At 41.6% G+C, this 12,734-nt stretch overlaps 1 protein-coding gene across 1 annotated transcript in view; it reads left to right on the forward strand.

Moving 5' to 3' along the window:
* Positions 1–589: 589 nt before the first annotated feature.
* LOC121286399 (gamma-secretase activating protein) overlaps positions 590–12,734 on the forward strand; it is a 130,152-nt gene continuing 118,007 nt past the window's right edge. The window contains exons 1-2 of the mRNA XM_041203490.1: positions 590–959; positions 1,309–1,388. Of these exons, the coding sequence (XP_041059424.1) occupies positions 872–959; positions 1,309–1,388 (168 nt within the window). The 5' untranslated portion in view covers positions 590–871. The remainder of the gene's footprint in view (positions 960–1,308; positions 1,389–12,734) is intronic.

Raw genomic sequence — 12,734 nt, forward strand, 5'->3', positions numbered from 1 at the left:
CACCAATTCTGGCCTCTTGTGCATCCCCAGTTTCAATCGCCCCAACGTTGGTGGCTGTGCCTGCGTACTAGGCTCTGGAATTACCTACCTAAATCTCTCCACTCTTTTAAGATGCTCCCGAAAACCTACCTCTTTAACCACTTTTGGTCGCCCCTCCTAATCTCTCATGTGACTCGGTAAGGGGATCAAAATTTGTTTCATATCACTCCTGTGCTATGTATCAATGTAAATTGTTCTTAATTTGACAGTTGCATTTATTCATTACTTGATATACTACAAACCATATGGCACAGATGATAGAAACTCTCAATATTGCGAAAATAAGGCAAGCAACAGAGCCAATTCCTTAGTACCTTGGAAAATGAATAATCAGTTGCCAGCGGTAGAGCCACACTCAGGAGTGATACGAAGCTACATGAATCCTTATTTGAAACTTCAAAAGCTGCCTTGGACGTTCAACAGGATTGGTTTATTGGCCGGGCTCACACAGGACATGGTGACTGCGAATCACAAGCTAGGATTTATTTTCTTTCGTTTCGCGAATCTACGGCTCACTCAATGTCATAAGTTACAAGTCGGTCTCAGACACGGTGTTGGTGAGCGCGCATGCGCGCGCGCGAGGTGTGGGGGACACGCAGGGGAATTCTCGGTGTGTTTGAGGGGAGGGGGCGAGAGCGCGTCACTGGTGTTTGGATCGATGGCTGGGATGAGAGAAACCAAGTTACTTTGCTGTTAGTTCGGCTGAGGCTGCTTTGCTGATACCGTTGTCGCCAAAACTAGACACTCCCCGTCCGCCCAAACTTCCAGAGGAGTTCTGATTTAGTTGGGGCACTGAAACAACACTTTTTTTTAAAGAGGAAGCGTGTTGACAATGTTGGAATTAAAGCCTTTATTTGATATTGAGAATGACGTTCTTCCTTGGCTTTTGAACTGCAGACTGACACCACTTAATGAAAATGGTAAGAGACAGTAAGTCTGTTTCATAAAAAACGGTGGTATAATGTGGAGATGTTAAAAAAAAGTCTGGTTTGGTCACAGTACACTTTGACTATTTGTAGCACGTACGATCGAGTTTAAAGTTTCGAAAAGTAAAAGTTAATTAGCATAGCATTGACTTTAAAACGTTGACTTTTCTAATTGCAATGTGTACCCGTCGGTTAATACTTGCAAGTGGATTTAAATTGGTTCCTGTGTAACTGCGAAAAGTAACACATCCATGAAAACCTCGACTGTTAAGTGAGTTTTTGCAACGTTTAACATGTAAGCCAACTTGTAAAATGTAATTTTTTTTACTGAATTCAATTTTAGATGAATCGACCAGTCCTTCAAGGAAAGAGTTGCAAATTGTCAACATTGAAAAGAATGGCAGTGTCCTGTACACCTGGAAGGTAGAATGATTTCCCTTGTTAGCAATTCATTTTATGTCTGCCATTTTAAGTTATGAATAAATTCTGTCTATTCTGTTTTTCACGCTTCTCGTTATGATTACATTTCATAATAGCACAAGAAATAGTAGCGGGAGGAGGTCATAGGGTCACTTGAGCCTGTTCTGCCAATTAATAAGATGTTGGCTGATTCTCAACCTCAGCTCCACTTTACTTCTGATTCTCATATTCCTTGATTTTCTTAGCACCCAAGCATCTGTTGATTTCAGCTTTGAGTAATACTCAGTGATTGAGTGTCCACAGCCCTTGGTAGAGAATTCCAAAGTTTCACAACCTCTTTGAGTGAAAAAATTTCTCCTCGTCACCGTCTAAAATGGCTATCCTGTTATCCTGAGATTATGACTCCTAGTTCTAGACTCACCAGCCAGCACAAATAGCCCCTTAGCATCTGCCTTGTCAAACCATTTCAGAATCTTATCCTTTTCAATGAGATCACCTCATTCATTTACATTCCAGAGAGGATAGGCCCATTCTACTCAATTGCTCCTCATAGGACAGTCTCTTATCCCATGAATGAATCCGGTCAACCTTCATATCTCCTCCAGTCACACACATTATTCCTTGGGTACAGGGTCCAAAACTCTACATTGTACTCCCAAGTGTTATCTCTCATCAAAGCCCAGCACAATTTCAGCAAGAGTTCCTTACACTTGTACTCCAATCCTTTTGCAATAAAGGCCAACATACCATTTGCCTTCCTAATTACTTGCTGCATCTGCGTGTGATTTTTTTTTTGCAAGGACATACAAATCACTCTGAACACCAATATTTAACAATCCTCACTATTTTAAATAGATATTCAGGTTTTCTGTTCTTCCCACCAAATGAATAGCCTCATTTTTTCCCTCCCACATACTTTGTCTGGCACCTTTTTGCCCACTTCCCTTAACATATTGATATCCTTTTGCAGACCCTTTGCATCCTCTCACTTTGTTGTATCACAACATTGGACTTGGTCCTTTCGTTTAATTCATTAGTATAAGTTGTAAATAGCTGAGGTCCCCATGCTGATCCTTGCAACACCTAACTAGTAACAGCCTGCCAACCAGAAAATAACCTGTTTATTTCTTCCACCTGTTTTAACTGATCCTTTAACCATATTGTAATACCCCAACCATATGTTCCCTTATCTTGTGCAACAACATTTTGTGTGACACCTTAACAAATGACTTTTGAAAATCTAAGTATACTACATCCACTGTTCCCCTTTACTTTGCTTGTTACACCCTCAAAAACTCTAATCTAATTGTCAAACATGATTTCCTTTTCATAAAACCATTTTGACTTTATCTGATCATACTTTTGAATTTCTTTTACCATGAAAACATAGAAACTATGAGCAGGAGTAGGCCATTCGGCCCTTCGAGCTGCTCTGCCATTCATTATGATCATGGCTGATCATCCAACTCAATAGCCTACTCCCGCTTTCACCCCATATTCTTTGATCCCTTTCACCCCAAGAGCTATATCTAACTCCTTCTTGAAAGCATACAATGTTTTGGTCTCAGCTATTTTCTATGGTAACGAATTCCAAAAGTTCACCACTCTCTGGGTGAAGAAATTTCTCCTCATCTCAGTCCTAAATGGTCTGCCTCATATCCTCAGACTGTGCCCCTGGTTCTGGACTCCCCCACCATCGGGAACATCCTTCCTGCATCTACCCTGTCTAGTCCTGTTAGAATTTTATAGGTTTCTATGAGATTCCCCTCATTCTTCTGAACTTCAGTGAATATAATCCTAACTGACTCAATTTCTCCTCATATGTCAGTCCCGCCATCCCAGGAATCAGTTGGGTAAACCTTCGCTGCACTCCCTCTATAGCAAGTACATCCTTCCTCAGATAAGGAGACGAAAACCGCACACAATATTCCAGGTGTGGTCTCACCAAGGCCCTGTACAATTGTAGCAAAACATCCCTATTCCTGTACTCGAATCCTCTGGCTATGAAAGCCAACATACCATTTGCCTTCTTTGCCGCCTGCTGCACCTGTATGCTTACCTTCAGTGACTGGTGTACAAGGACACCCAGGTTGTGTTGCACATTCCCCTCTCTCAATTTATAGCCATTCAGGTAATAATCTGCCTTCCTGTTTTTGCTACCAAAGTGGATAACCTCACAGTTATCCACATTATACTGCATCTGCCATGCATTTGCCCACTCGCTCAGCTTGTCCAAATCACACTGAAGCATCTCTGCATCCTCCTCACAGCTCACCCTCCCATCCAGCTTTGTGTCATCTGCAAATTTGGAGATACTACATTTAATCCCCTCATCTAAATCATTAATATATATTGTGAATAACTGGGGTCCCAGCACCGATCCTTGCAGTACCCCACTAGTCACTGCCTGCCATTCGGAAAAAGACCCATTTATTCCTACTCTTTGTTTCCTATCTGCCAACCATGTTTCCTATCTGCCAACCAGTTTTCTATCCATCTCAGTACACTACCCCCAATCCCATGAGCTTTAATTTTACACACCAATCTCTTATGTGGGACTTTGTCAAAAGCCTTCTGAAAGTCCAAATAAACCACATCCACTGGCTCCCCCTCATCAACTCTACTAGTTACATCCTCTCAAAATTCCAGTAGATTTGTCAAGCATGATTTTCCTTTCATAGATCTATACTGACTCTGTCTGATTCTGCCACTGTTTTCCACGTGCTGAGCTCTTAAATATTTTATAATGGACTCTAGAATTTTCCCCACTACCGATGTCAGGCTGACTGGTCTATAATTCCCTGTTTTCTCTCTATCTCTCTTTTTAAATAGTGGGGTTGCATTAGCTACCCTCCAATCTGTAGGAACTGTTCCAGAGTCTATAGAATCTTGGAAGATGACCACCAATGCATCCACTATTTCTAGGGCCACTTCCTTAAGTGCTCTGGGATGTAGATTATCAGGCCCCAGGGATTTATCGGCCTTCAATCCCATCAATTTCCCCAACACCATTTCCCTACTAATACTGATTTCTTTCAGTTCCTCCCTCTCACTAAACCCTGTGTTCCCCAATGTTCCTGGTATGTTATTCGTGTCCTCCTTTGTGAAGACAGAACATAAGTATGTATTTAGTTGGTCAGCCACTTCTTTGTTTCCCATTATAAATTCCCCTGTTTCTGACTGTAAGGGACCTACATTTGTCTTCACCAATCTTTTTCTCTTCACACACCTATAGAAACTTTTACAGTCAGTTTTTATGTTCCCTGCAAGCTTACTCTCGTACTCTATTTTCCCCTTAATCAATCCCTTGGTCCTCCTTTGCTGAATTCTAAACTGCTCCCAATCCTCAGGACTGTTGTTTTTTCTGACCAATTTGTATGTCTCCTCCTTGCATCTAATACTATCTCTAACTTCCCTTGTAAGCCATGGTTTGTCCACCTTTCCTGTTTTACTTTTGCACCAGACAGGACTAAACAATTGTTGCAGTTCACCCATGCGCTCTTTGAATGTTTGCCATTGCCTATCCACCTTCATTTCTTTAAGTAACGTTTCCCAATCCATCATAGCCAACTCACCCCTCATACCATCGTAGTTTCCTTTATTAAGTTTCAGGACCCAGGTCTCAGAATCAAACACGTCACTCTCCATCTTGATGAAGAATTCTATCATATTATGGTTGCACAACTAGATCGCCAATTATTACTTTCTCATTACACAATATCCAGTTGAGGATGGCCTGTTCTCTCATTGGTCCCTCAGTGTATTGGTCCAGAAAAACATCCCGTATACACTCCAGGAATTCCTCCTCTATGGTATTGTTACTAGTTTGATTTGCCCAATCTATATGCATATTAAAGTCACCCATAATTACAGATGTTCCTTTAATACATGTGTCTCTAATTTCCTGTTTAATGCCATTCCCAACATCACCACTACAGTTTGGGGGTCTATGTACAACCTCCGTTAATGTTTTTTGCCCCTTAGTGTTTCTCAGCTCTACCCATACAGATTCCAAATCGTCAGAGCTAATATCTTTCCTCATTATTGTGTTAATTTCCTCTTTAACCAGCAATGCAATTCCACCGCCGGTTCCTTTTTGTTTGTGCTTCCTAAATACTGAATACCCCTAGATGTTCAATTCCCATCCTTGGTCTCCCTGCAGCCATGTCTACGTAATCCCAACTATATCATACCTATTTACATCTAATTGCATGGTTAATTCATCCACTTTATTGCAAATGCCCCTCGCGTTAAGGCACAAAGCCTTAAGGCTTGTCTTTTTAACATTACTTGTCCTGTTCCCACTATTTTTCACTGAGGCTCTGTTTGATTCATGCCCTTGATTTCCCTGACTATCACTTTTCTTATTCCGCTTTCTGTCTTTTGTTCTTGTCTTTGATTCCCCTTCCTCTGACTCCTTGCATTGGTTCCCATCCCCCTGCCATTTTAGTTTAAACCCTCCCCAGCCACTCTAGCAAATGTTCCCCCTAGGACATCAGTCCCGGTCTGCCCAAGTGTAACCTGTCCAGTTTGTACTAGTCCCACTTCCCCCAGAACCAGTCCCAATGCCCCAGGTATCTGAAGCCCTCCCCTTCACACCATCTCTTCAGCCACGTATTGATCTAACATATCCTGCTATTTCTACTCTGACTGATACTTGGCATTGGTGGTAATCCTGAGATCACTACCTTTTGAGGTCCTACTTTTCAACTTACTTCCTAACTCCCTATATTCTGCTTTTCGGACTTCATCCTTTTTTTACCTATGTCATTGTACCAATGTGTACCACGACCACTGGCTGTTCACCCTCCCTTCAGAATGTCCTCTAGCCTCTCTGAGACATCCTTGACCCTAGCACCAGGGAGGCAACATACCATCCTGGAGTCTCATTTGCGGCCACAGAAACGCCTAACAATTTCCCTTACAAATGACTCCCCTGTAACTATTGTATTCCCAAACTTTTTACTGCTCCTCTATGCAGCAGAGCCAACCGTGGTGCAACAAATTTGGCTGTTGCTGCTTCTTCCTGAGAGGCCATTCCCCCGCAACAGTATCCAAAGCTGTATATCTGTTTTGCAGGGGAATAGCCGCAAGAGATTCCTGCACTGCCTGCCTAGTCCTCTTGCTTCGCCTGGTGGTCACCCATTCCCTTCCTGCCTGTGGACTCATTAGCCTGCGGTGTGACCACCTCTCTATATGTGCTATCCATGATACTCTCTGCCTCGTGGATGCTCCACAGTGTCCCCAGCCACTACTCCAGCTCCAAAACCCGGGCTTCCAGGAGCTGCAGCTGGAGAAATTTCCCGCACACATGCTGGCCCCGGGCAGTGGAAATGTGCCCAGCTTCCCACGTAGAGCAGGGGGAGCACACCAAGGCTTTGAGCTCTCCTGCCAGGACTTAATCCTTTAAATTAAATTAAACCTTTTGGAAGATACTTAATATCAATTACTCTTGGGCCCTTTTTCTCTGCTCCTTGTTGTTACAGAATATAGCCCCTATAAACGATGAACCACAAAATAAGACCTTAAAAACTCTAAGCAATAAAAGTAGTAAATGCTTACCTGGCTGTACTCATGGTACTCAAAGGATCACCTTGTTCCCTCCTCACTGAACTCCTTAATAATAGATTTTAGCTTTTTTGCAATGACTAATGTCAGGCTAATGGGTCTGAAGCTCCCTGCTCTCTCTTGCACTCTCCTTTCCTGAATAGCAGTGATACATTTGCTACCTTCCAATCCACTGGGATGATTGCAGAATCTATGGAATTTTGAAATATCACAACCAGTGCATTCACTGTCTCTGCAGCCACCTCTTTTGGAACCCGAGATGCTGGCCGTTAAGTTCAGGTGATTTCTTGGCTTTTAGTCCCATTAATTTCTGCAGTACTTTTTCTTTATTAATTAAATTCTTCACTCTGATTGGACCCTTGGTTCTTCACTGTTTTAGTATGTTTTTTGTGTCTTTTGATATGAAGACAGGCACCAAATATTTGTTTAGTTTTTCTGCCATTTCTTTATTCCCCATTATAGTTTCTCCTGTTTCTCCTCTAAGGAACCCATGTGTATTTTTGCTATTCTCTTTCTTTTTACATGCTTACAGAAGCTCTTAAAATCTGTTTTTATATTTCTAGCTAGTTTGTTCTCATTCTATTTTCTGCTTTTTTATCCTTTGTTGGTATCTAACGCTCTACCAATCCCCAGGCTTACTGTTCTTCTTGGCAATATTATAAGTCTCTTTATTTTAATCTAATATTATACTTAACCTCTTTATCCATGGAATTTTTATCTCTTAAAGGAATGTAGATTCATTGAGGATTATAGAATGCTTCTTTAGATTTTCACCATTGTGCATTCACTGTCATGTCCTTTTAATCAATTTTTTAATCAAACTTGCCCTTCCATCTCATGTAATTAGCTTTAAAAACTCTATTTTCAGAATTCTGTGCATCACTGTCAAAATCAATGTGAAATGATTACTCTTTTCCTGGAGGATCCCTTACAATGGCATTACTTATTAACCCTGTCTCCTTACAAAACAAAATCTAGAATAGCTTTCCCTGGTTGGTTCTGCATTTTATTAACTTGTCCCCCAAATAGCCCATGATTATTGGATTTCCCTAGTTATAAGCTTCTCTTATTTGGCTTGATTTATACACTGTCCAAAAGTATAGCTACTGTCAGTAGGCCTATAAAGTACTCCCGCCAGTGTTATTTGTTATTTCTTAGCTCCACTCACCCTGATTCTACATCGTGCACTTCCTAGTCAGGATCCTTTGTATTTGACTTGTTTGACTGCTGCAGTGATTTGACAAGAATAAAAGCAACAGGAGCTAAATATCTCCATCACTGCTTTAACTGTTTAGACAAGGCGGGATAAAAGTTTGCTCTTATTTTTAAACTCCCGATTGACTTCCTTTGACACGGCTACTGGTTATTCTGAGGTCTGGAAGACGTTTGCAATGTTTGACACTAAGGTCATTTCAGGTCCACAGTGAACAAAGAACAAAGAAAAGTACAGCACGGGAACAGGCCCTTTGGCCCTCCAAGCCTGCGCTGATCATGTTGCCTGTCAAACTGAAATATTTTGCACTTCCGGGGTCTGTATCCCTCTGTTCCCATCCTATTCATGTATTTATCAAGCTGCCTCTTAAACACCACTATCATACCTGCTTCCACCACCTCCTCTGGCAGAGAATTCCAGACACTCACTACCCTCTGCATAAAAAAACTTGCCCTGCACAACCTTTCTAAAGTTTTCTCCTCTCACCTTAAATCTATGTCCCCTAGTAATTGACTCTTCCACCCTGGGAAAAAGCTTCTGACTATCTACTCTGTCCATGCCACTCATAATTTTGTAAACTTCTATCAAGTCTATCCTCAATCTCCATCGCTCTAGTGAGAACAATCTGAGTTTCTCCAACCTGTCCTCATGGCTAATAACCTCCAGACCAGGCAGCATCCAGGTAAACCTCCTCTGCACCCTCTCCAACGCCTCCATATCCTTCTGGTTATATGGCGGCCAGAATTGCACACAATATTCCAAGTGTGGCCTAACCAAGGTTCCAGCTGCAGCATGACTTCCTAGCTTTGATACTCAATACCCCTGCCGATGAAGGCAAGCATGCCATATGCCTTCCTGACTACCTTATCCACCTGCGTTGCCACTTTCAGTGATCTGTGGACCTGTACACCCAGATCCCTCGGCCCGTCAATGCACTTAAGAGTTCTGCCATTTACTGTATAATTCCTACTTGTATTAGACCTTCCAAAATGCATTACCTCGCATTTGTCTGGATTAAACTCCATCTGCCATTGCTCCGCCCAAGTCTCCAACCGATCTATATCCCGTTGTATCCTTTGACAATCCTCTTCACTATCTGCAACTCCTCCAACCTTAGTTTCATGTGCAAACTTACTAATTAGCCCAGTTACATTTTCCTCCAAATCATTTACGTATACTACAAACAGCAAAGGTCCCAGCACTGATCCCTGCGGAACACCACTAGTCATAGCTCTCCATTTAGAAAAGCACCCTTCCACAGCTACCCTCTGTCTTCTATGACCAAGCCAATTCTGTATCCATCTTGCCAGCTCATCTCTGATCCCGTGCAACTTTACCTTCTGTACCAGTCTGCCATGAGGGACCTTGTCAAAGGCCTTACTGAAATCCATGTAGCTAACATCCACTGCCCTTCCATCATCGATCATCTTTGTCACTTCCTCAAAAAACTCGATCAAGTTAGTGAGACACGACCTCCCCTTCACAAAACCATGCTGCCTCTCACTAATACGCCCATTTACTTCCAAATGGTAGTAAATCCTGTCACGAAGAATCTTCTCCAATAATTTCCCTTCCACTGTCGTAAGGCTCACCAGCCTGTAATTTCCTGAATTATCCCTGCTACCCTTCTTAAACAATGGAACAACATTGGCCATTATCCAGTCCTCTGGGACCTCACCCGTAGCCAGTGAGGATACAAAGATTTCTGTCAAGGCCCCACTAGTCTCCTCCCTTGCCTATCTCTGTACTCTGGGGTAGATCCCATCTGACCCTGGGAACTTATCCATCTTAATATTCTTTAGGACGCCTAAATTGGCACACTTTGGCATATTTTAAATTAGAAACTGGGAAGTGAAATTGGCCTTTGGCGGTAACATAAATGGGAGACAATGATTCAACAGCCCACTTCCATGGAAAAGAAAACTGAGCAGGATGTAAAACAGGCTGCTGATTTGCAAGCAAAAACAGAAAATCCTGAAAAAACTCAGGGCTAATAGCATCTGTGGAGAGAAAGACAGAGTTAACGTTTCAAGTCCGTTTGACTCCTCTTCAGAGCCTTCTGAGTCATATGGACTCGTAATGTTAACTCTGTCTTTCTCTCCATAGATACTGCTGGACCTGCTGAGTTTTTCCAGCATTTTCTGTTTTTGTTTCAGATTTCCAGAATCTGCAGTATTTCATTTTTATCTGCTGATTTGCAATCACTTGTTTGTGTTACTTTTTTTCCACTCTTACCCTGCCGAACAAGTGCCAGCAATTAGTATGTTTTCGTTTTCTAAATAAGCAGATGTAATAGAAAGGATGAAAGACTTTCATTTATATAGTATTTTTCACAACCACTGGATGTGTCAAAATGCTTTACAATTAAGTACTTTTGAATGTAGTCACTGTTGTGATGTTGGAAAAGTGGCAGCCAGTAAGCCCACAACAAGCTCACAAGCAATGTGATAAGGATCAGATAATCTGTTTTTATGTTGTTTGAGGGACAAATATTGGTTAGGTCACCAAGGATAAATTTGTCTCCTTCAAAATAATGCCATAAGATCTTTTACATTCACCTAACAGGGCAGACATGCCTCGGTTTAATGTCTCATTTGAAAGAAAGCACCTCTGATAACACAGGCTCCCTCGGTGTAAGCCTTGATTTTTGTGCCAAGTGCTGGGGTGGGACTTGAACCGAGAATCTCCTGACTCTGAGGTGAATGTGCTATTAACTGAGATATGGCTAACACGTCATTATTTTCTTTTAAAATTCTACTTTTTTTAACAGTAAAGAAACTTAAGTTAGGGGATGGAAGTATTGATATTGCAAATGTTCAATATAAATGTTGAATTAAATATTACACAAAATAACCGTTGTGAAGAACAAGCGCAGTCAGTCTATGTGCCAAGGCTCTTCGTAATATCTTGGATGTTCTTCCATGCGTTCAGGTGGGCAGACATGATCGATACAGCATTTAAAAGTTTTACCTCAACTTCTTCAAAGAATGTGATGACTATACAGTATACCCCAAGTCAGTGGACAACAGAAGCTGCTGTTACAATAACATATTTTAAAAAGACAGAATAACCTGAATAATTTAAATTACAATTCAATGCTCTTTGATGCAGCACAATTCTAACAAGAAAACTTGAACCTGTACAAGCCACATGCATTGTGGTTAACTGACAACAATGAAAGGTTACTGATGAACATTTGAAGCATATCTAAATAGGTTATCAGCTAATTATTAATTAATGAAGCAATGGGCACTACTGAATCATTAAGTTGACAGAGCACGGCAATAACAAATTATGAAGTTGAGAACAGTGGTCATCAAAGAATTAATGCAATAGTGGGACACTGGCTGTTTAAATGGAGTAGTGATGAGCAGTGAGTCAGTAAATTCATAGACCAGCATGTACATACTGCCACTGCTTTTTCCCCAGTGACTGCAAATTGACTTCCAGTTTATTAGCTGATTATGCAAGGAGCCAATATGTATTGCTGATTGTAAGTTTTAGTTTTCTGAAGCGTTTAATACAGTTAATACCATGTTGGTTTCTTTGTTTCTAAGCATTCTTTTAGTTAAAATTTCAGTAATGGTGGTTATGAAGAGTAGTTGATGAGAGGAAAACTTCCAGGGAGAAGGAAGGCTGCAAGTGCTGGGCAGGGGGTTAGGGTCAGGGTCATAGGGTTGGGAGTTATGCATTTAGGCCTGAGATCTTGAGTCATGATGTCAGGCAGGGAAAGCTGAGATTTGCGTATGTGCAAATCTGAGATCAGGTGCCGAGAAAGGGTAGAGAGATCTGAAAACAGGCAAAGGGAAAATCCTCCAAAATTTGTTTTAAAAACCTGCTAAATGGGTAAATGGGCATTTAAAAATTGGGTGGTAGGAGGACACTTGAAAAAGGGTAAGAGAATCTTGAGTGCTTTGTTTATTGGATGAAAAAATAGATTCCAAACACATAATAAACAAGAAGACACCTGAAAATTGGGTTGGGGAAACAAAATAACTGCTGGAATTTGCTGGGAGATTCAACTGGTGGTCACAGTTTGCAGCTATATTGTGACGAATTACTTAATGTAAAATTGCCAACATTATCTTTTTGATACCACTTTAACATTGCAAATTGTGAATTAAATCATTATTTAAAATTGTCATGGCAGGAAATGTATCATATGCAAGATTTTTGTAAGGCAATAGCAGATGTCTATAAATGTATTTACTGTAGTAATAGTTAGAGAAATCATAGGGCAGGATTTCCCCCCGTCGGGTGGGGAAGTTGAATGGTGGGCGCGCCTCCGATCGGCACACCCAATTGGGGGAGCGGTGCCATTTTAAGTGCCAATTAAGGCCTGCCCAGTGTGACGTCCACACGGAAGACTATGCGCTCCCTGTGTGGGCGGGGCGGGGGGGGGGGGGAGCCCCTAAATCGAGAGTGCGCTCTTTCGCGCATGCGCATAAAAGAGTGCACTCATCTCCCTGAGGCTAAGAGCTGCCCCAGGAAGATCGGCTCTACTCAAAAATATTAAAAGTAGAAAAAAAAATTCTCTGACATGTCCCCTCATGTGACACTGTCACATG

The sequence above is a fragment of the Carcharodon carcharias genome, chromosome 13 (genome assembly GCF_017639515.1).
Source record: "Carcharodon carcharias isolate sCarCar2 chromosome 13, sCarCar2.pri, whole genome shotgun sequence".
NCBI classification, from domain to species: domain Eukaryota; kingdom Metazoa; phylum Chordata; class Chondrichthyes; order Lamniformes; family Lamnidae; genus Carcharodon; species Carcharodon carcharias.